The 21,433-nt window shown below is 34.8% G+C and overlaps 2 protein-coding genes across 9 annotated transcripts; both read left to right on the top strand.

Moving 5' to 3' along the window:
- Window positions 1–22: 22 nt before the first annotated feature.
- Window positions 23–12,533, top strand: LOC117241091 (microtubule-associated serine/threonine-protein kinase 3). 7 transcript variants are annotated; one of them, XR_004494899.1, is made up of 24 exons: window positions 23–359; window positions 495–713; window positions 842–1,060; window positions 1,141–1,220; window positions 1,319–1,421; window positions 1,821–1,902; window positions 2,193–2,295; window positions 2,377–2,600; window positions 2,678–2,753; window positions 2,837–3,067; window positions 3,131–3,362; window positions 3,437–3,771; window positions 3,843–4,015; window positions 4,076–4,146; window positions 4,223–4,450; window positions 4,526–4,753; window positions 4,828–5,386; window positions 5,551–5,735; window positions 5,810–6,030; window positions 6,105–6,437; window positions 6,726–6,791; window positions 7,074–7,563; window positions 7,792–11,573; window positions 11,682–12,533. XR_004494899.1 is itself a non-coding variant. In XM_033507089.1 (23 exons), exons 3-23 carry the CDS (start codon window positions 883–885, stop codon window positions 8,892–8,894), a joined length of 5,283 nt encoding a protein of 1,760 aa, XP_033362980.1. In that variant the 5' UTR covers window positions 23–359; window positions 495–713; window positions 842–882; the 3' UTR covers window positions 8,895–12,533. The 7 variants fall into 7 exon arrangements, 6 of the variants coding, with proteins under 6 accessions (XP_033362980.1, XP_033362965.1, XP_033362988.1 ...); XM_033507089.1 differs by having other exon boundaries at window positions 1,839–1,902; window positions 7,792–12,533; XM_033507074.1 differs by having other exon boundaries at window positions 7,792–12,533.
- A 1,393-nt stretch (window positions 12,534–13,926) lies between these two features.
- LOC117241281 (prolyl 3-hydroxylase 1-like) lies at window positions 13,927–19,384 on the top strand. Of its 2 annotated transcripts, XM_033507241.1 has the most exons (11): window positions 13,927–14,391; window positions 14,694–14,958; window positions 15,584–15,908; window positions 15,982–16,107; window positions 16,775–16,911; window positions 17,021–17,176; window positions 17,577–17,816; window positions 17,944–18,039; window positions 18,113–18,266; window positions 18,503–18,920; window positions 18,998–19,384. In XM_033507241.1, the coding sequence occupies exons 1-11, from the start codon at window positions 14,162–14,164 to the stop codon at window positions 19,068–19,070; spliced, it is 2,220 nt and encodes a 739-aa protein (XP_033363132.1). In that variant the 5' UTR covers window positions 13,927–14,161; the 3' UTR covers window positions 19,071–19,384. The 2 variants fall into 2 exon arrangements, with proteins under 2 accessions (XP_033363132.1, XP_033363137.1); XM_033507246.1 differs by lacking the exon at window positions 18,998–19,384 and having other exon boundaries at window positions 18,113–18,340; window positions 18,503–18,650.
- Window positions 19,385–21,433: the final 2,049 nt, after the last annotated feature.

Below are 21,433 nucleotides of genomic sequence, written 5' to 3'. Positions count from 1 at the left end.
GTGTATGTATGTGTATATGTATATATGTGTGTGCGCGAGGACGTACATGTGTATACGTCCATCATGAGTCAGAACCCATGGTCGGTCCGCGTTTCGTAATTAATTTCTACGGTGAGGAGAAAAATGCGAGTCTAGACTCGGGACTACGACACCTGCTCACTCCCGGGCCGCTTGTCCTCGGAGGACATGCCCGTTGTGCCCGGTAAATCGTGCACCTTTTATCGTCTTTCTGCTCTCTTCGTATCCATTATGTGTGCTTAGTGTTGTGTGTTTTCTTCTCTTGTTTCTCTCGCCGAATCTTCTGTATTCCTGGTTCTGTCCTTCCATCGGGTTAACGTTTCTCTGTCCTTCATCTACAGGTACATCTTATTTAAAACAGGTCTCCCCGTTCGATTCTTCGAACCGCCTCTACGATTCCTTTTTCAGTCGACCAGAGCATAATTTATTTCCTGTCTTCATATATGTTATGAATTTTCATGCAACAACACCAACAGAAGAAAGGACTGTGTCCGAGACGGCATTTTAAGCCATCAAAAGTACGGACACACAAATGGTTCCTCGACTGGTACGTTTGGCCGATTTTGAACTGTCAGTCTTGACGTCGATCGAACTTTCACGAGAAAGAATGGATTGTGAATTTTTCGACAGTTTTGTTTATCGGACTTACCTATCGCTTTGTTTTGCTTTCGTCTGAATAAGACGAATTGAATCAGGTATATATTTACCTTTTATATTCATATTTTCTTTTTCGATTTTCTTCTTTAATTCTTTAATAATGTCAATGTTTCTTCCAAAATAATAAAAAGGATGAAAAGTTGCTAAAAGACTGATTTAATTTTAGGTAACATAAATAATTGAGGGTAAAAGAAATAGAAAAAAAACATGGACCAGAACAGAAATAGACCAAGTAGACCCCGTCTTCGTTCTCATGGCAATTCTGCCAGAGTACTCGTATTTGATCAAGCTGAAAGCGAAGAATCTGCATGCAGCACTGAAGCAGAAGTGCAAAAACGTCCAATTCCACCAAAAGTAGAGAGCAAGGAAGCTCCAGTTCGGCCTGGTTAATAAAGATTTATTATATTTCATTTATTTGACTATTTATTTCTTTATAATTCTTGACATTTAATTTAATATCTGCAGTTAGTGGAGAACTCTCAAATCTGGTTCGAATGAGGAATTCTGCAATTGGGAAGTCTGCACCTTCGTTATCTGTTCACGTGGTTAGTGATATTTATTATTAAATGTTAAATATAAATACACAAACTAATAATAATTATCGCATAAGCCAAATATATAATATGCATATTGTCTGTTTTAGCGTGATTTTAACATTCCCCGGCGTGCTGCTAAAGCAGCTCATCGTAAATCTTTTATTGCAACAACATCTCCAACTTTACCACGTTGTCATTCACCATTGTCAGGTGATATAAAATTTTATTCTTTAATGCTTTGTTTCTGATTATTCAAATGATTCTTCAATGATATTTTATGTATTGTTTATGTACAAATTATTTATGAGTGCTATGTATTTTATGAAAATGTTATATAAGCATTCTGGCATACCTTTACCCAAAATTTTTAAATACGTATATTTACATACATATATACATCATAAATACATATATCCTTGGTTAAAAAAATTGTAACACAATTTTCAGTCTATGCAGTCAGATTTAGAAACCTTAACTTTTACCTTTAAAAAAATGTCCTTAAAAACAAATTACTTGTTAATTACTTCGAAGTGTGTATTTTATATTATTTTTACAATTCAATCATCATAGAAAACTAATTTCTTTTTTACTGCTTATTTCCTGATATAGCATTTGTCCCGATTGTAGGCAGTCCTCTAGAGAGTCCTAGGATGTCATCCAGTCCACATTTTGCTTTTGCTCCAATTAAAAGGTATCTATTTCATAACTACTTTTAGTCTGTTTAAATCTGATCTGTTTACCTATATAAGTAGGTGTCGTCATTGTCAGCATTATATTTTTAATACATTATTAATAGTAAAGAAAACAAATGCTGATGCAGAAACTAGGTTGTGAAATCTTTCATAAAAAACTAAGAATATGGCTGTAAGATTTCTTGTTAACAAGTGGTTGGCTTTTCTTGTATATGTTAGCATTATTAAGTAGCATATATCATGCATAGTAAAGTTAATTTTTCATACTTAAATGCATATAATATTTAAGGATCGGTGGGGGTACCACAGGAACTGGAGATGGCAGACGATGGTCAGTTGCTAGCTTACCATCTAGTGGTTATGGTACAACACCAGGTTCCAGTAATGTTTCGGTTAGTTAATTATCTCGATAATTCGTTTAAAGATACTTACAATAATCTTAAAGAAATCTATTAACTAATATACTCGATTAGTCACAGTACTCGAGTCAAGAACGCTTGCACCAACTTCCAAATGTTCCCACCAAGGACGAATTACGTATGCTTTCTTGCCATTTTTCTAAACCCGGCACACCGTGTTCTTCGCATCCAGGTTTTCCAGGATCTAGTATTTCTAGTATTCCAGGCAGTGTATCTCTCAGTCTCGATGAAGAAGGTCGTAGGTCACCGTTACACAGACCACGGTCACGAAGTTTAAGGTAAATACTGTTGATATAATTTCTATTTTTCAGACATTATATTTTCGCTCAATTGTACGTATTTGTTTAAATTATAGCAGTCCAAGTCGATCTCCTGTATTGGACAGCGAAATTGTTATGATGAATACTCTTTATAAGGAAAGATTTCCAAAGGTACATTTTAATAGAAAGTTTATGTATATCGTGATGACATAATACTATATTTATGATTACACTTAAGAATTTTATTTGATTAGGCAACACAACAAATGGAAGAACGTTTAACTAATTTTATTAATGAAAACAAGGAATTGGATGAATATGAGGTAATGGCAAATATGACCCAAGATTCATTACCGATTTTACGGTTTGTGCATCATCAAGTAATTGAAATGGCGAGGGACTGTTTACAAAAATCTCAGGAAAAATTAATTACAACTAGATATTTTTACGAAATGAGTGAAAATTTGGAACATTTGTTGATGGAGGTAATTGTATACAAATTTACATGATAAAATAAATAAGCAATGAACAAACGTCTTTATTTATAGACAAAAGATAAATCACTTGATGCAGCAACAAGATTAACAGGGCTTATCAAAAAATTACTATTAGTAATATCACGTCCAGCTCGTCTATTGGAATGTTTAGAATTTGATCCAGAAGAGTTTTATCATTTACTCGAACAGGCTGAAGGTCAAGCAAAAGTTAACGCGGGAATAAAAAACGATATACCTCAGTATATTATTAACAAACTTTCTCTTAATAGAGATCCAATATCAGGTAACATTTCTTGTATAACTCTTTCTTCTATTCATCTAAATTCTGTGCATATTCACTATGTCACTATATATTAGAACTGCAAGAAGATTTAAATAAACTAGAAGATTCGGCAAGTTCGAGCGATAGTAATTTACAAATCGCTTCAAGTCCAAATAAAGACGATGAAAAGTCTCACCGCGTTCCTTGTGAAGGCGATTATGAAGTATTGAAACTCATTAGTAATGGTGCATACGGCGCAGTGTATTTGGTTAAGGAGAAAACTACACGACAAAGATTTGCTATGAAGAAAATAAATAAGAACAATTTGATGCTAAGAAATCAAGTAGAACAAGTTTTTGCTGAGAGAGATATAATGAGCTTTACAGACAATCCATTTGTAGTTTCTATGTACTGCAGCTTCGAAACAAAAGTGAGTAAACACATATATATAAAATTACATATATAAAATTTAAATATCTGTTAACAAACATTTGATTACAGAAGCACTTGTGCTTAGTAATGGAATATGTAGAGGGTGGAGATTGCGCGAATCTTTTAAAAAATATCGGTCCATTGCCACCGGATATGGCAAGATTTTATTTTGCAGAAACCGTTTTAGCTGTTGAATATTTGCACAGTTACGGTATTGTTCATCGAGATTTGAAACCTGACAAGTACGTAAGAAAAGCATGTTATTAATTCATTCACTATTTCATATATTGCTTCTTTTTTAGTTTACTTATTACTGCCCTTGGTCACATTAAGCTTACTGACTTTGGTCTCAGTAAAATGGGTCTTATGTCCTGTAAGTGACACAAAAGATCGATGTTCGTGAAATATAGCTTAATGATCGTCGAACAAAGTTCTTTTTTCGTTTTCAGTGGCGACAAATCTTTACGAAGGATACATAGATAGGGATACGAGACAATTTTCCGATAAACAAGTGTTCGGCACACCTGAATACATCGCCCCTGAAGTTATATTACGCCAGGGATATGGTAAACCTGTTGATTGGTGGTCTATGGGCATTATATTGTACGAATTTCTAATTGGCTGTGTACCATTTTTTGGTGATACTCCAGAAGAGTTGTTTGCTCATACTGTTAACGGTAAATATTGATATAAGATATAAAAAAAGTTATTTAAGAAGTACTTAATAATATGAACAAAATGATTACGCCTAGATGATATCGATTGGCCAGATGAGGATGATTGGCCTGTTCAGCCAGAAGCAAAAGATATTATAACAGCGTTGCTTCAACAAAGTCCTAGAGATCGTTTAGGCACTGGTGGATCTCATGAAGTAAAAGAGCACCCTTATTTTTATGGAGTAAATTGGAATAGTTTACTCAGACAAAAGGCTGAATTCGTACCTCAATTAATCAATGACGAAGATACAAGCTACTTTGATAGTACGTATAACACATTTGATATAATTCCTATCCTCGTATTAATATTGAAAATTAACAAATCTGTACTATTTTAGCTCGTATGGATAGATATAATCACGATATAGGCGACGATACTGATGACACCGATGACTCCCCTTTGTTCGGATCGTTCTCCTCGTATTCTCCGCAGTCACGAAAAATATCTCAAACCCGTCCACCGCAGATAAATCCTGAACAAACAGAGTCGGATGTCTCAAAGAAACAATTATTCCGTACTGAGCTCGAACGCACAGTCGCGCAATTGTCTTTCGGATCTAATAGCTCAACTACTCCTCCATCCAAATTAGCGGAATCAACTCCGTCAGAAAAGAATCGACCTTCTTCGTCCATTAGAAATACCACGTACATCGAAACGCCTCCAAAGGCGGACAAGTCGAACACGTCATTCACGAGTCCTGCCACGGTGACCAGTGGCGAGTCCCAACTAACAGTTATTAAAAACAGTCACATAGAAGGAACGTGCATCAGTTTGAGTACACCCGATTCCTCGCAAACGGAGTCTGAGGATATCAGTCCGCAGATCCAGAGAAAACGACACGTGCATTCTCGTGATAAGCTGCCCAGGTTCAGTATATGCATTGATGATGAACACATGTGAGTCGTTCAAACATACATCATCCCGAACATTATAATCATTATCACGAAATTAGCTCCACTGTCATTGAATTCAATAATATGCATATAAGCCATCCAAATTTCAAAGCATAATGGATAAAACATTATATATGTGTAGTTATAACAAATAAATTTCATTTCAGGTTGGATTTATTTGCTGCAAACAGAGATACAACCGAGGAAAGCAAGCATAATTCTAGTACCGATTCTTTCGAATCATTCAACGCCATATCAATTATTCCATCCGCGAAACAAAAGTCGCGGTCTGTAATTAAGTCCGCATCCACTAGTGGATTGTCCTTAGTTATACCAACCAGTGATTTCTCTTGTACATATTATGAATTAAATTATTTCGTGTAAAGCTTTAATGTTCAATTTTAATTACGAAGTCACACTTTTTAGATGATGCGTCATTAAATACTCAACCAATCGAATCTCCTGGTGGATCATCCACTGCCTCTTCAAGAGATACATCCCCTTGTCGCGAACTGAGTCCACTGGTAACTAGCCTAAAACCTCCTATTATCATTCGAAGAGGGCCGTGTGGATTTGGCTTCACTGTGCATACTATCAGGGTTTATTATGGTGATAGTGATTTTTACACTATGCATCATTTGGTTATGGTATGTTACAAATAGTTACACAAAGTCAAATTTTAGTATGTATAGTTTATTTGAATTTATTCCATATTCAATAGGCTGTAGATCAATCCAGTCCAGCCTTTGAAGCTGGTTTAAGACCAGGAGATCTTATAACGCATATAAATGGCGAGCCAGTCCAGGGTTTATATCATATACAAGTTCTTCAATTAATGTTGAGTGGTGGCGATCACGTAACATTGCGTAGTACACCATTAGAAAATACTAGTATTAAGACGGGCGGAAGGAGAAGAGATCTGACTCAGAGCAAAATGGCACGCAGAACGCTGCATAAACAGCGCAAACTAAAACGTGATCATTCCGATAAGAAACGAAAGACGTCCCTTTTTAAACGAATTAGTTCGAAACGAGCTAGTGTAGAGATGCAACAGGTATAGAAAAAATTTACTTCTTTTTTGCTTTTAATCTTCTCTTTTTCTATTAATCTAAACGAATTAATTTGAAGATACGTGTTAGTGGCTTTTGTCAGATCACTTGTGAACATTTTGAAGAACACCTTAAATTGTGAATGTACGAGTATATCTGTACAATCTTCTTTTTTATTTTAACACGAAACTATTACTGCTACTACTATACTACGCGCGGCATAAATACTAAAGCACCGGCAATTTCTATGCAACACACTTTATTATGTTAAGTATTACTTTTTTTTATTGCAGCCATTAACTATCAGTTGTCCATTGTCAGCACCCATTCTATCCAGCGACAGCAAACCTCCACTTATGGTATGATTTTTCGTAACGTTCCGTGAACTTCTTGCTAACTTCATTTTAGTTGCTGTTTCTTTGATCGATACTTATTTGCCCGATACAATCCCGTGGCTAAATCACAGCTTTTACATATCTGTTCTTTTTTTAATTGACCGTGACAATGTCAAAGTTTTACACTGTACACTGATCACAAAAAATATTTGAGTGTCCGAAAGAAGAGAGTTTGATGTTTCATCTTCTGGCTAGTACATACTAGCATACCTATTAGCTGGAAACGTTACACGACCTTTTTTGCAGATGGCTGCGGGAATCTGTTCGCCGTCAATGGTAACACCTAGTCGGTCGTTCCAGTCATTCACACGTTCTCAAGAAACGTCACCATACTTTGCAGCCTGTACAAAGTCTGTCTGCAGCCCGTCACCTCCAACAAATCGTGTTAACTCGGATTCTTATCACTCCACGGGGAATTCAAGTCCCTGTTCCAGTCCAAACTCTTCGTCTCCAGGCTCCACTACGTCTGCTGCAAATCTACCGACTATCGCCAATCAGTCCCATTACCAGAGGCCGAGCACGCTTCACGGTTTGAAGCACAAATTACACACAGCTGCAAAGAACATTCATTCGCCGAATCGTAGAAAATCTGTGGGACATATACCATTGTCTCCATTGGCGAGAACTCCGAGTCCATCGCCCCTTCCAGCCAGTCCTACTAGAAGTCCTAGTCCGCTAGCTTTTCCTACAGGACATCAACCTGGTAGCTCGAATACTACGCAGTCCTATAGCCCAGGTAATATATAAATCGACATACGAAGCTAGTAACTTTGAAATAATACTTGATTTGACTTTGATTTGAATTGTCAGCAAACAATTTTTAACTTTAAGTAATCGTATATATAAAATCGTAATAGAAAAAGTTAGTATTATACATAGAGTTAAATTAAACTGTTGCATTTATAAACAAGCGGACATAAGATGATCATAAGATGATCGATATAAATATGTTTGAAACACTTAGGTGTCTGCTTATCAACGCCGAACAATCAGAAAAAAAGTTATGGACGACCGAAGTCAGCAGAGCCCGGTTCCCCGTTGTTGAGAAGGGCGCTTAGTCCAGACAGACTTCATCCTCGATCTGCGGAGAACAAAACATCGATCTCACCATTGGCAAACACAGTGGTGAAAGTAACTCCACGTGCAACTATAGCGCAATCCTACTCAGAAACCCCCGAGGAGTGTAGTGATAGCTTCAAAGAGCCAAACGACTCAAAAGTGGAGAAGAAAGTGTCAACGGAATCAAAGTCGGATTATTCGAAAATATCTCATGGGATATCGATCAATTTGGGAAACGTAGGTATATCTAATTCTTGCGGCAGCACACAGCTGCCCAGAATAGCAGAAGAGAAGGATTCACCGACCGGTTCAAAGGCTGACGATTACTCGAAGGAAGTTCTACCTTTAGATAAGATGGATAAAAATAACATGTCTATGAGTAAATTGACAGAATCAGAGAATACTGATGACCGTAGTGATCGTGTTGAATCAAAGACAGAGAGGCAGAATTTGTGTACAAAAAATTTAGAAGTTTTATCTATTAATAAGATTGAGGAGGGCGCTCAATCAGATAATTGTTCTAATGTACAAGCGCGTAGTTTGCAAAGCACATTTCACAAACAATCTCAGAACATCGAAAAAGGTTCACAAGCTTCATCTCAAAAGACATCATCACAAAATAGTGAAAAAGGCTCGCAATCTTCGTGTCAAAAAATATTGTTGCAAGCTAGTGAAAAGAGTTTGCAATCTTCCGCCCCGAAAATATTATCACAAGCCAACGAAAGAGGCTTCATGCAAGGTGTATCACAGAAGTCATCTCAAAACAACGAGAAAGTGTCACTGGCTGCGGTGCAGAAACTACTTCAAGGCAATGAAAAAACATCTGTGCCTCATAAAGTGACCGAACAAAAGGCAGCTGGTAAAAATTCAGAGGCTAATCTGGAAGGGAGGAAAATATCGAAGAAGTACAAAATTGATAGCTCTGACGGCTCAAGTAACACTTCCTCCACACAACACTCGAACACATTTGAGGCTATGGGGACTGGGAAGGATAAGAAAAACAATTAAATAATTATCGTTCGATCGATTGTTTAGATCTGAGAGTGTAACGAGATAAAATGTTTGCGTGTAATGATCCGACTTCTTCTGCCAATGGAACAAATTGTTTGTTTTACAAAAGATACAATTTTACGAAAGAAGAAAGTCGAATGTCTGATAGATACACAGACGTGCAAATTGTAACTCGAGTAAGATCAGAAAGATGATGAATCAAAAAAAAAAAGGTAAACTGGTTTAATGTTTACAGCTTTAAAAGGAAGTTTGTATTCGAATTAAGTATTTATAGGCTTCCATCGAATAACATACCTGAACACATAGCTTTAGCTGGTATTTCTATCTTGTGGCGGTATTTAAACGCTACCGCTATTCTGTAACCGTAATTTTTGTCATACGATCATTGAATACAAACGTAATCCAGATGAAAGTAGAGGATAATTGCAATTAATTACTATTTCAACGGTTTTAAATGAGCGCAGTCTGTTGAAATTACAGTTGCTAATTCTCTCCAAGAAATTAAGAAAATAAGAGCGAAAAAATTGGTGTAATTTACACTTCGGGCTACAGTATTTATACGATCTCATTTACATTTACGTCTAATTATTACTAGCGCATCATACATATATGGATCAACATATAGCAGTCAGCGAATCGCGTACAGATAGGTTTTCAGTATGTGTAATATTTGTGAAGTTAAAGAAAAAAAATGGAAGCAATGCATATCGTATATACTCGTAATCCAGATTCAGATGGAAAAGTTTTTAATGATATCTTTTAATTTATTTAATAGAATAATTCATCTGAAGTTATAATTTTTTCACAAAAGTCAGGTTTACATGTTAAATATTTATAAGATGCATATTTGTAAGTTTTGTGAAATAATGAAACTTTCGTTTTTACGACTTATATGTTTCATTTAATATCGATTATAAACGAATGTCTTTGAGAAGGTTCTCTTAAAACCGGCCTATAGCGCGAGTATATACGGTAAATAATTATCGCCGCAATGATTAGTGTACAAGATGCTCCCGTATGCACAATGATATTAACCTGTCTCAATTTCATTCGACTACACACTGTGATGTATTTAATTGAAATTAATGCGAATTGGTGCTAACATGTACCGCTCAGGTATCTTCGCGAGAACTGGTGCTCTCAGACAAGTTTCAAGTACCTAAATCACTCACTCGTTTAGAAGCAGTGATAAAAGAAGAAGCAGAAGAAATAACAAAAAAGAAACAAGAAAGAGAAACATAGCATTAAAAAGCACGGAGTAGCGAACATATCGCATTGGAAGCATCTTGAAAGTTCTTTAGCGATAAAAGAAAAATAAAAGTTGCGACTGTTTCGAAGGGCAGACTTGGTCCTCTGAGACACAATGTAATCATTTTTTTAGTATTAGGTATGCGTTAATTTATTCTGTATATAAAAAACTATGTATTAGTTAACGAAAGAAGCGTATGTTTTAATTGTGAAAAAAGAAAAGAAATGGTGAGTGAGGCAGGCTGCAGTTTTTGGTTTTTATAAGTTGTTTACCGCGTTTATCGACGCTTTCTTCGCGAAAGCTTGCTTATTGTACGGAAAAGGAAACATTGCCATAAGGAGCAACACGGTATATATATACATATAACGTATGTGTGTCTCAGCCATAAGAAGTTACAGTTTGCTCTTATAGATTTTTAAACATATCCACCATGATTATCATATTAACGATGAACTGAGCAATTGTTGTGTTATATATTTCTTTCCTTTTTCTTTCTCTCCAAGAAAATGAAATATATTTGTTTCCCGTCTATTAGCTAAAGCAACAAGAAATGACGAAATAACATAGCCGCGCGATATTGATCATTTACGAGTAAAGTACGAGCTCCTATTGCGTTATGTATTGTACACCGTTTTAAATATAAAGATAGACGATAAGGAAATACTTAAGGAAAAACTGGCTTTAGAGAAGTAAGCAGCGTTACGAGGCACAGTTTCGAGTACCATTGTCATCATCTTTGCACATACCTTCCTAGAGGACTTTTCGTTAACAAGTATTCGCGACAAATTCTAACCGAGATTATTGGCATATCGTTTACTCTATATTAAATTATTTCTCATGCAAAACACTTTGGCTCCGTTCGATTTTTGTATCCGTTTACGAAATGACTTTTCGAAGTCAGGTGAAGCATCACGATTAACCTTGAAGTTTGATAAGAAGAAACTCGCGTGTCGATTATTCGATGATCGCATAATCTTCTGCATCGTTAAGACTTTTTCAGACAGCCATTATTGCACCTCTCCTCTTTATCCGTATCCCCTTTCCTCCGCTTAACGTATGGTTGATATATGGTCGATGTTATAGCGTTGATGTCGTCTTAGTTAAGAGTCCGGTAGTCGTATTGCGTTTCCCAAGAATTTCGAGGCAGCTTGGGCGTTTTTTCGAATCCGACGAATTCGCTGCTCTATGAGGCTAATGAGATTAAGAGAAATTAAGAATAAGAAAATTAATATGAATAAAAATACAAATGTGTCGTGATCGGAGACAAAGAAGCTCCAAGGAAATGTTGAATGTTTTTCTCCGGACATTTCGTACGATGTTAAATCTTTTTTTAAAAACGGAAATGTATATTCGGCACGGATTCTAGAATTCAGAACAAATTCGAGGAAACGAAGGAATAAGAAACAATCGTCCCTAAGATTTCGATGGTGAGATATTATTAATCTATTATAGTAGACGTATAATATGGCTATTATTCTTTGTAGAAGCGTAGAAGAGCCACGATCGTTGTTGTTTTTATCATTTTTGCTTTATAGATTATTTTCATTCTCGTTCTGCACGTAGACGAGTAAGTGATACTAATTAGCGTTCTGCGATGGGTCAATGGGCGGCAGCAATTCCGGTCCTTAATTGTAAGAACAAATCATAAATGGACGAGCTAGAAATTCGAAAGCTACAATAACTGCTAATTGATCCGTCATAAGTTCTATTCGAAAACGAAAAATAGAAATTTTTGAGAAGAGATTTTTCTACGTATTGTATGCGATCTAAGTGATGTACAGCACAAGACGATCGATGCTTTGTTTGTTGAACAATGCTTTGTTATATTTATACGGATTGTGATCGCTGCAGGGATTTCATGAATTTGTTGGGAGTTGTTTTACGAGGCAAGCAAGCGTTAAAGATGATTCTTTGCTGACGCCAAGCGTTGTTGTATCCTTCAAACGACGAATCCTTAAAATTTGTCAATTTGTTAACAGAAAAGTGGAAAACTCGAAACAGCTTCAAGGATGTCGCTTCTTAATACGCGTTTTTCCTTCCTGTTTCACGAGGGTAAAAAATGTTGTAACTGCGTAAAAATAATAACGACGAATATTTCTACATATAAAACGACACCATATATTCGTCTGGAACTGTTCAATTTTAATCAACGATGATCGAACAATTTTAGAAAAAAGAAAACACAGGAGAGCGACGCTTTGCGATCAATATTCGAATTCTGATAACTTCTTCTTCATTTTTAAGATCTTCTATAGACTTCGTTGTTCTTTTTTCTTTGTGATAAGCAAACGGATATTCTCCATGAGAATGTTTATTAGCGAACTTGATGAACGTTTGATAATTATATTACACACTCTCCAGATGAAATACAGTTTCGTTTCTTATTACACGCTTTGTTGTTTTTCCTTCCGATTCTATTCATATTGTGATACAATGCGCGCGATCCAAGCTAACGTTCGAACAGAGAAAAAAATTAAAATTGGAGTAGGTCAAGTGTGAACGTACTTGGGAGACGTTTTTTGGCATCATCTTTTTGCGTCAGTGTCTTCCAACTGTGGCGTTTTTTCTCCCTTCTTTTTTTTTTTAATATATTACCGTTCAAAATTAAAGAACTCGAGAAAATTCTCACACTCTGAAGTACTATATCATTGAGTACATATTTTCTTTAGCTTCTCTTAGAGCTTCACAATTTTTAGCGAAGCATTAACGTTGCTCAATTCTCATTCTAATATTCTTCGTTATATACCTTTTTAAATCTGAATTTATGTTAATTTTTTTTATAGAAACGTTTGCGAGTTTTGATGCACTTTATTGTTAATCGTTTAAGTTGAACGTGAAAGAGTGATTTATGACATTCTAATAATTTGCATCATTTGCAAAAAAAAAAATAGTAAAATATTTATCGATCATTTTGAAATCGATTCATAACGAAATATGTATTCGATTCGACGTGTGATTGTTAAATTAATCTTCATAACGTGGTATCGCTTGACGCTTTTTTATTTAATACAATAGGAGAATACAAGTCAGCAGAAATATCACTAAATATAGCTATTTATCTTTAATAAATATTTCGATATCTTATTTACTAAATTAACTCCATTATACGCTCCCGCCTTCTTTGACGCTCTACGAAGGATTTCTATTTTCTTATACTTAAGAAGCTTATAATACTTAAGATCTATACTAAAAATCTTCGACATTCGAGAGATCACCTAAATATCTGCCTTATTTATGAAAGAACTTGTCAGGACAAAATTGAAGTATTTCAATCTAAAGCTGAGAAAGAATTTTTTCTCGAGTTCATTTTTTTAAGAGACCTCAAAGTCATCGATATGTTTTTTAATAAAACTCTATATATTTTTTTACTCCAGTAGATGTAGCTTTTTATTCCCTGTACGAAAGTACTAAGGCACTTATGTGCTTTCCTTGTCTCCCATACGGCAAGTGTTACGAAATTAAGGTTAAAATATCTTTTAAACTAACCGTTTCAGGCACAAGTATCTTGATACGTTTGTATATAGAACAAGAAAATGCGTCAATTGATGAATAATAAAATATAGAATTTCATTTAAAACGTTACAATTTGACGAAAAATGATCTTCAGAAAAAATTCTTCCCACCGATACACGTGCCCCCTGAAATACCTTAACTTTGTCCTGAGAAGCTTATCGTACAACCGTACATAAGGCAGATATTTATGTGGTCTCATTAAGCTGAGACACCCCGTATAAAATATTAACGAGTCCATTGTTATTCTATTTTTAAATTAAAATATTCATGGATACTTTTGACAGAGCGGTATTCCTAAAATGGTAAAAAACGCATCAGACGTCGGTGGATCGAGGATTCACGATTATGATACAGCACTGCAGCTACATTTGGAAACTAGAGAGAACATGGAGGGGATAGGTGATTACGTATGCCTCGTGTGTGGATCACATCTCACAGTTCCAGCTTTCAGCTCTCCTTGAGGGACTTCAGTATGAATCGGGACGGTTGAGTAGTATCCACGATGATGAGGTTCGTCATACTCTTGTTCTTCTGCGGCGCGATCGCTGGTAGTAACGACACCTTGAGCAACGTAATCCCCAGCGACGAGCTACTGGATTTAGAAGAGCAGAACGAGGAGAATAGACTCGCAAATAATAGAACTCTGAACGAAATATACGAGGATGCTGTTCACGCTTATCTGGACGAAGACTGGGATCGTTGCATTCAAGACTTCAACACAGTTTCTCATGGGTAAATCTGAAATTGAAATTATGAATTATAATATATAAATTATGAATTATAAGAATAAAATATAAGAAATTATATCTAATTTATAATTATAGATAATTATAAAAAGAGTTGGTAAAAAAAAAAATAATTAGTGAAAAATATTTAGTAATTAGCGCAAGAGAATCCTATACGTATACCTTTACTACTTACTAGAAAATAGAAATTCAGTTTTTAAACTGCAAACATAACAAAATATAAAGTGCTTCACTGTGCACATATATCTTTTTCAATATTCTTTTTATTCTATTTGATACTTCTTTTAGATACAAGGCCTACAAGCGAATGATAACAAATTGTAGACGAAAGTGCCGTATAAAAGCTGAAGGTACACCACCGATTTTTCCACAAAACATCGAGGATTTACACTTTTATGAAAAAAAGATCAAAGAGACACTGTGTCTCTTAACGTGCAATAACGAATATCGGGAGATCGTTGGCTCGAATGTGCTGAAGATGTTACCACGTGAAACTGAACAGAAATTGTTGAACAATGGTATTTATGAATACCTGCATATTTGCTACTATCAGGTAACTAAAAAGAAAGAATAACTATTAGAAATTATCCTATGATTTAATCCTTTTTTTCTTTGGTGCCGCATAAGATAATTAAAAGAAGCAAAAAATATTAAAAATTATAAAATGGCAAATATATTATTATGAAAATGTGTATTATAAAATATGGGATAAATTAATCGATTTATTATAGCTTTCAGTCTTTAAATTTAGCAAAGGATTGATGCTTCTTTAGTATCCCATAAAAGAGTCTGGCGAATTCTAATAAGAGAACTTACGCAATCGTGGCTTCGTAAACCTTACACTAGTGACTTTTTTAGCAGATAAATAATGAGTTTAATGCTCTGAGCAGTCAACTCGACCATAAAGCCTAGCCTACGTAATCGGCGTGCTGATGTTCGGTAGCAATGTACCGGAGCGTATTGCATATGCGTCTCATAAAATATCCCTTCAAACAATCAGATCTCATAATTGCATGAAATATGATTCTAATAAATTTTCGTCTTTCGCAATACTAATCAACTTTTTCACACTGATCCCATGTTTTAGTACAAGGTTTCATATACGTTGCATCATCTCTTAATTCCATAAATTCTATTCTGATTTTTTTACCATTTTTTAATAAATATATTTTTTACAGACACATCGATATCAAGACGCAGCCAACGCGCTATTTACCTATCTAGTCGTACATTCTAATCATGAGGTGAATCTGAATCTTTTCAAACGCTATTTAACACTGCCAGGTGTGGAAGAGGAGAAGGTGGTAAATCTAGAAACACCGACTTATGTCAGCGTTTACTTCAAAGGCGTCTCAGCTTATGAAAACGGAGATTATGCAGAAGCCGTCGGTCTGTTCGAGACATCGTTACGATCGTACTTAGAAGCCGAGGAGGAATGTAGATTTTACTGCGAAGGTCCTTTTGACCAGGGTTGGCATCCAGAATTTACTTCCTCCATCGCAAGTGAGTGGATCTGAAACATAAACGAAAGCCGGTATATTGTTGTTTCCTAAAAATAGCCCTCCGTTTCTTTCAGATCATTTTACGTACTGTTTGAAGTGCAAACGATCGTGTTCGCGTATGTTAAACAATATAAATGGCGATTACCGCAGACACATGTTCAGAAGTCATTACGATTATTTGCAGTTCTCTTATTACAAATGTGAGTATACTCGCTAGTCGAATTACGATGCGAACTTAAGATAAGTTAATAGGGATTTTAGAAGCTAGGAACGCAAAATTTTAATCATAGCTGCACAAAACACGTTTCTATCTCTAACTTCTGTGATAATATACGCTGTACATTTTTCGTATTTAAAAAATGCATAGCCTTGTACCAAATAAGCTAACAATATATATACTGGCGCATTTATCGCCACCAATATCTTGTTTGTAAAATGTAGCGAAGTTTTCTCTGAGAAATTTTATGAATACTAGAGACACGTGATTGAATAGACCACAAACATATATGCGTCAGTTATTCATGAAATTTACTGATAATAACACCTTGATGTACGAATAGTTAACTTATAAATGTTACACCTTTGCAATTACCATGGCAAATTAATTGTAATTTCGTGAATAGAGCTCTTCAGGAAGCTCTTAGTCATAGCTCGAAGGACGTTTAATTGGATTAATCTTGCGTAAGTGCTTAGACTGTTCCATTTTAATGATCGACATCGTTTATCCGTGGAAATAGCTCCGAGCTGTTGCCTAATCTAGTTTTTTGCCGCTGACTTAATCTCTCGTTGAGCCAATTTATTTCCCACCATGGGCAGCCTTGCAAAATATTATACTACATTAGTATGTATCATTACGTGTTTTTATAGTGGGAAACTTAAAAGCAGCCTGTGCCGCTGTAGGAAGTTTCTTGCTCTTTGATCCGGTGGATAAAACGATGCTGCAAAACAAAGAATACTATAACGCTCAGCCAAAAGTCAAGGTTGACTATTTTTCTCCGAGAGAGGTGACTACCCAACCATTTATCACCTAAAAATATGAAAATACAAAATGCAATAAATGCTAATAACATGTACAAAATTAATTATATTCCTTTTTTATTTTTTTTTTTTTAGGACGCTATCAATTACGTAAAAAGACAGGAATACGAATTGAACCTGCTGCATTACATTTCTAATGAATTTTCGGTTATAAATGAGAAATTCCAGAAGATAAAAAAAGAGAAACAGAACAATGAAACGAATAATACCGAAAAGAAAGAGCCGAGAAAGGTAAAGAATGAGATATAAAAAAAATTGAAAATACATATTTGATACTAATAAACCAATCGACTGAAACACTTATTCGATTTTTACGCGTACGAATCGGTCAGTTATTTTCTAAAGTCTAACATGTTTGTACTTTAAGAAAAGCTCTTGATTACCTCTGTGTATCTTTTGAAAGAAAAAGATAATAAAATATTCACAAACAGAAATACTTTCTTTTTTATCAACTAACTAGTTCTTTTTCCACTCGAATTACTTATGTTTCTATTGGATGTCATATTCGAATTTTCGTTGAAACGCCTATGGGATGCAACCCAGAATGCATCCATGCGTTTATTATACAAGCATATAGGCGATTAGTAGATTAATTTTTCTAGGAATCCACTTTTAACCGGTTATTTTTCAGATATCAGATACAGAAGCAATACTGCACCCACCACCTGGTTATTCGTTGTTTTATTACACGAAATTATCAAACAATTTTTCAATGAAACGATTCGAGGACCACGAAATACACGATAAAAGATATTTTGAGGCCAAAAACGATATTTATTTAAAAGAAGAGGATCTTGGTGGGCAAAATCGTTATGTCGCCGATGGTTTCCTTAATTCCACTGAGTGTGAATCTATGATGCAGTTCGCTACTGTATGTATCATTAAGAACTTCTATTTTACTCTTCAAAGTTTGTATCTGTATTAACAATTATTTTAATGTACATATATGTATATATATATATATATATATATATATATATATATATATATAATGATAGATGACTGCGGTAGAAGGAGATGGTTACAGTGAAAATAAAAGTCCACATTCAAAATATGAAAAGTTTGAGGGAATAACTGTTGGGCGAGCGGCTTTGGTAAAATATTCTTATTTTATATAATGTCTACAATAATATGCTGATGTATTAATGATAATGATGTTGATTCTAGATGGTATACTTTGGACAAATAAAACCAGAATGGTTGGAATTGCTTTTAGAAAAGACCGAACAAGTCCGGGACCATGTGGAAAGGTATTTCGGACTAAATCATCGACATCTGTATTTCACCTACACTCATTTGGTCTGCCGCACAGCTCTACCCGGTAATTTTCACCTGATGCATCATCGTGCTTCTGGTTCCTTTCGCAGCCGAAATCGCGTTGCACCGATTCACTTGGTACGACTTGTGGGTAACGGTGACCAGTCAAAACACAACTAAATAATCACTTCCAGATTTTTCCTTTTTCTTTAACCTGAAAAAAGAAACATATACACACAAAAGAAAAAAATGAATACCTATCCCGTAATAAAGCAGCAAATCATTTTTATTTCAATTTAGATTCGCCGGTGAATCGAGACGATCTGAGTCATCAAGTTCACGCGGATAATTGTCTATTGAAGGATAGAGATGTCTGTCTTCGCGAGAGTCCAGCTTATATTTGGAGAGACTACTCTGCGATTTTGTATCTGAATGACGATTTTCAAGGTGGTGAATTCTTTTTCACCGAAGATCGCGTTGTTCGAACAACGGATAACGTTGTTTCACCACGTTGCGGACGAATTGTGGCCTTTTCTGCTGGTAAAGAAAATCTCCATGGAGTTCGTGGTATTTTACGAGGTAAGAGATGCGCTTTGGCGCTATGGTTCACTCAGGACAAGAAATATCTTGAGTACGAGAGAGTATTGGCATCGGCAATCTTGAAAAGAGTTCAACGAGTAGGACCTTTTGAGGGAAAGGACATCCAAGTGCCTCCGAAGTAAATAATATATTCAATGCTTTAAGTATTAAGACGTCAAGTAACTTATTGTCTTAAAATATTTCTTTGATCTTCAGGTACGAGGATATGCTTATCCAATATATGCACAGCGATGAATTGCTGAAACATTTTTTGAAAAGTTCTCTATAAGAGAAGTACGAATGGTTGTGAAGGATAGCTACAATACCGTGTTACAATTTCAGAAGTTCTACAGGAAAAGAATAATTTAAAGAGTAATATATGTATTTTTATGGTTAGTAAAATCTGACCTAATATCCAAACTGGGACCTGAGAAGATGCATTAATAGTCATTAACAAAAACAGTGAATCCTAGTAAACATACGTTGAATTATAAATTCTCAGTTTCTCTGTACTTATAACGGAGTCGCTTATTGAAATTATGTACCTTATCAGTATCGAACAGTAGGCTCTTTCGAATAAAATGTCGACGGTAAATTGCTTAACATTAGTATGATTGCTTATATAAATTCCGAGCAAGTTATTCTTACATTACATTATATATACATTATATATATATAATACATGAAATTTATTTTGTAATAAGGATGGTATAGAACTTGCAAGAGATCTATACAAGTGTTTTGTACCGATTATAATGAAATCAATTCGCAACACTCGATGTACTCCGCTTGATGTTATATTTTTTTTTCATTTTTATATATCCTGCGTTACTCACAATTTCTCTTTTGATTCATTCATACCATTTCATTTCCTTTTTTTTTTTTTTTTGTTTTAAGCGTACAAAGTATCATTAATTCTTTTTATCAAACCTTCTCGTCTCTGTTAAACATATTAGATCGGCGATTTTATACATTAGAAATGAAATGTCAATATGTGTATTGACACGAAGGATATCCATAGTCACGGCACACATACACAATTGATGGTTTATTTATATATAAAATATCCTAATCTTTATTAGAACATAGACATTACATGTCAACAGGCTTACATAACCATTCTATGTATCATGTAACATGTATATCGTATTAATTTATCTTTTTGTTCGTATTTATACTATGTATAAGAGTTTATTATGTATATGCAATTGCATTGCAATCCTATCTTTTAACGCATTTCTCTCTCTCTCTCTCTCTCTTTCTCTCTTCCTTTCATTCCTTTTTCATGCTCCCTTTCTCTCACACATGACTTTAAGTCCTGTACACACGACTGCCTTTATTTTTTTGTATGCGTGTCAATTCCAACACAAAATGCGCGTGTTTGTTAAAGTTTCTTTCGTGTATGTGTGTGTATGTGTGTGTGTGTGATTTTATTTATCAGAATCTGATAAAATTGTATTTTTCGTCATTATTACAATAATACGTAAAAAGCGAGTCGCATAAAATCTAATCATATGTTTTATTTCTGCGTAATCGTACGCATAGGAATCGAAAAAACTTATGCCCGACTGTAATGATATCAAAGGGTGATTAAAAACCGTAGTTAAACCACGTTTTCTTTTTAAACACCGTCAGTTCTTTGTTCGGGAATTCAGTCAGGAAGAAAGTGAACGCGATCATACTAACATTAATTATGTTTCGTTACAAACATTTATTACGAAATTATAGTGACATCTGCGTATCACAGAAGAGCTCAGTCGATTTTTCGCAGGAACCACTCCATAATAATCGTATGCTCTTTTCTTTTTTTCTTCGTCCTTATTTATCTTTTTTTTTTAACATTATCATGCCCAACCATGTACCAAAGATAGATATTTAATCTTTAAATACTGTCGATGTACATAATCAAACATTTCCAAACAATTTTTTCCGATCAACTGCTTCCAAAATAGAATCAATCAATGTAAAAGCTTTACTAAAAGAAACATATCAACATATTTGTTAAGTATTAAACAACATCGAATGGAGTGGTCACCAATTTTATCGCATTACTTAGATGGTTTCTTTATATTGCTCTTCGTAGACCTTTTCTTTGTTTTCCTTTTTCACATGAGTATATGATAATAATAGTAATCATTACTATAATAATAACAAAATGAAATGTAAATTCGTAAAATAGAGGTGGAGCTTCGCGGTTAAACGCTAAATAGTTTTCTTAAAATATAAAATCATCTTACAATGTACCTTTCAAATGAATGATAGCTATAAAAAAGTTTACCGTGCTTGTCATTCAATAACCAAACATAGCGTTCGCACTTTTTCTACGAATTACTTCATAGCTTAAAGGATAATGCACTTTTAGAGCCAGGTAACGAATACCTTGCAACAAGTATCACTGGGACTCGTGCATAGATCAAAATTGGACAATCTAGATCTTTGAGTATGTTAACTGAACTTGTCATTTTTATCGGACGTTATAAATATAACATTAGGAAAGAAATAAACAAGATATTTTTCATAAAATCTAATAGCTTTGTTAAAATATCAATAAAAAATTAAAAAGTAAAATGTTATAACTTTTAAAACGAATGGAAGAAACTAAAAAAATATTTTACACTATGTGAACTATGCACGAGGATACAACTTGTTGCC

The sequence above is a fragment of the Bombus vosnesenskii genome, unplaced genomic scaffold (genome assembly GCF_011952255.1).
Source record: "Bombus vosnesenskii isolate JDL3184/JDL3185 unplaced genomic scaffold, Bvos_JDL3184-5_v1.1 scf7180000013264, whole genome shotgun sequence".
Taxonomy (NCBI): Eukaryota; Metazoa; Arthropoda; class Insecta; order Hymenoptera; family Apidae; genus Bombus; species Bombus vosnesenskii.
The sequence above is the reverse complement of the archived record's forward strand: the minus strand, read 5'-3'. Positions and strand labels throughout refer to the sequence as shown.

Coding starts and splice junctions, on each gene's coding strand:
- LOC117241091 (XM_033507074.1), top strand. CDS start 883: ATGGACCAGAACAGAAATAGACCAAGTAGACCCCGTCTTCGTTCTCAT. Junction 1,061..1,140: donor GGAAGCTCCAGTTCGGCCTG/GTTAATAAAGAT, acceptor TAATATCTGCAG/TTAGTGGAGAACTCTCAAAT. Junction 6,792..7,073: donor ACAGCAAACCTCCACTTATG/GTATGATTTTTC, acceptor CCTTTTTTGCAG/ATGGCTGCGGGAATCTGTTC.
- LOC117241281 (XM_033507241.1), top strand. CDS start 14,162: ATGATGAGGTTCGTCATACTCTTGTTCTTCTGCGGCGCGATCGCTGGT. Junction 18,267..18,502: donor CTGCCGCACAGCTCTACCCG/GTAATTTTCACC, acceptor ATTTCAATTTAG/ATTCGCCGGTGAATCGAGAC. Junction 18,921..18,997: donor GACATCCAAGTGCCTCCGAA/GTAAATAATATA, acceptor TTTGATCTTCAG/GTACGAGGATATGCTTATCC.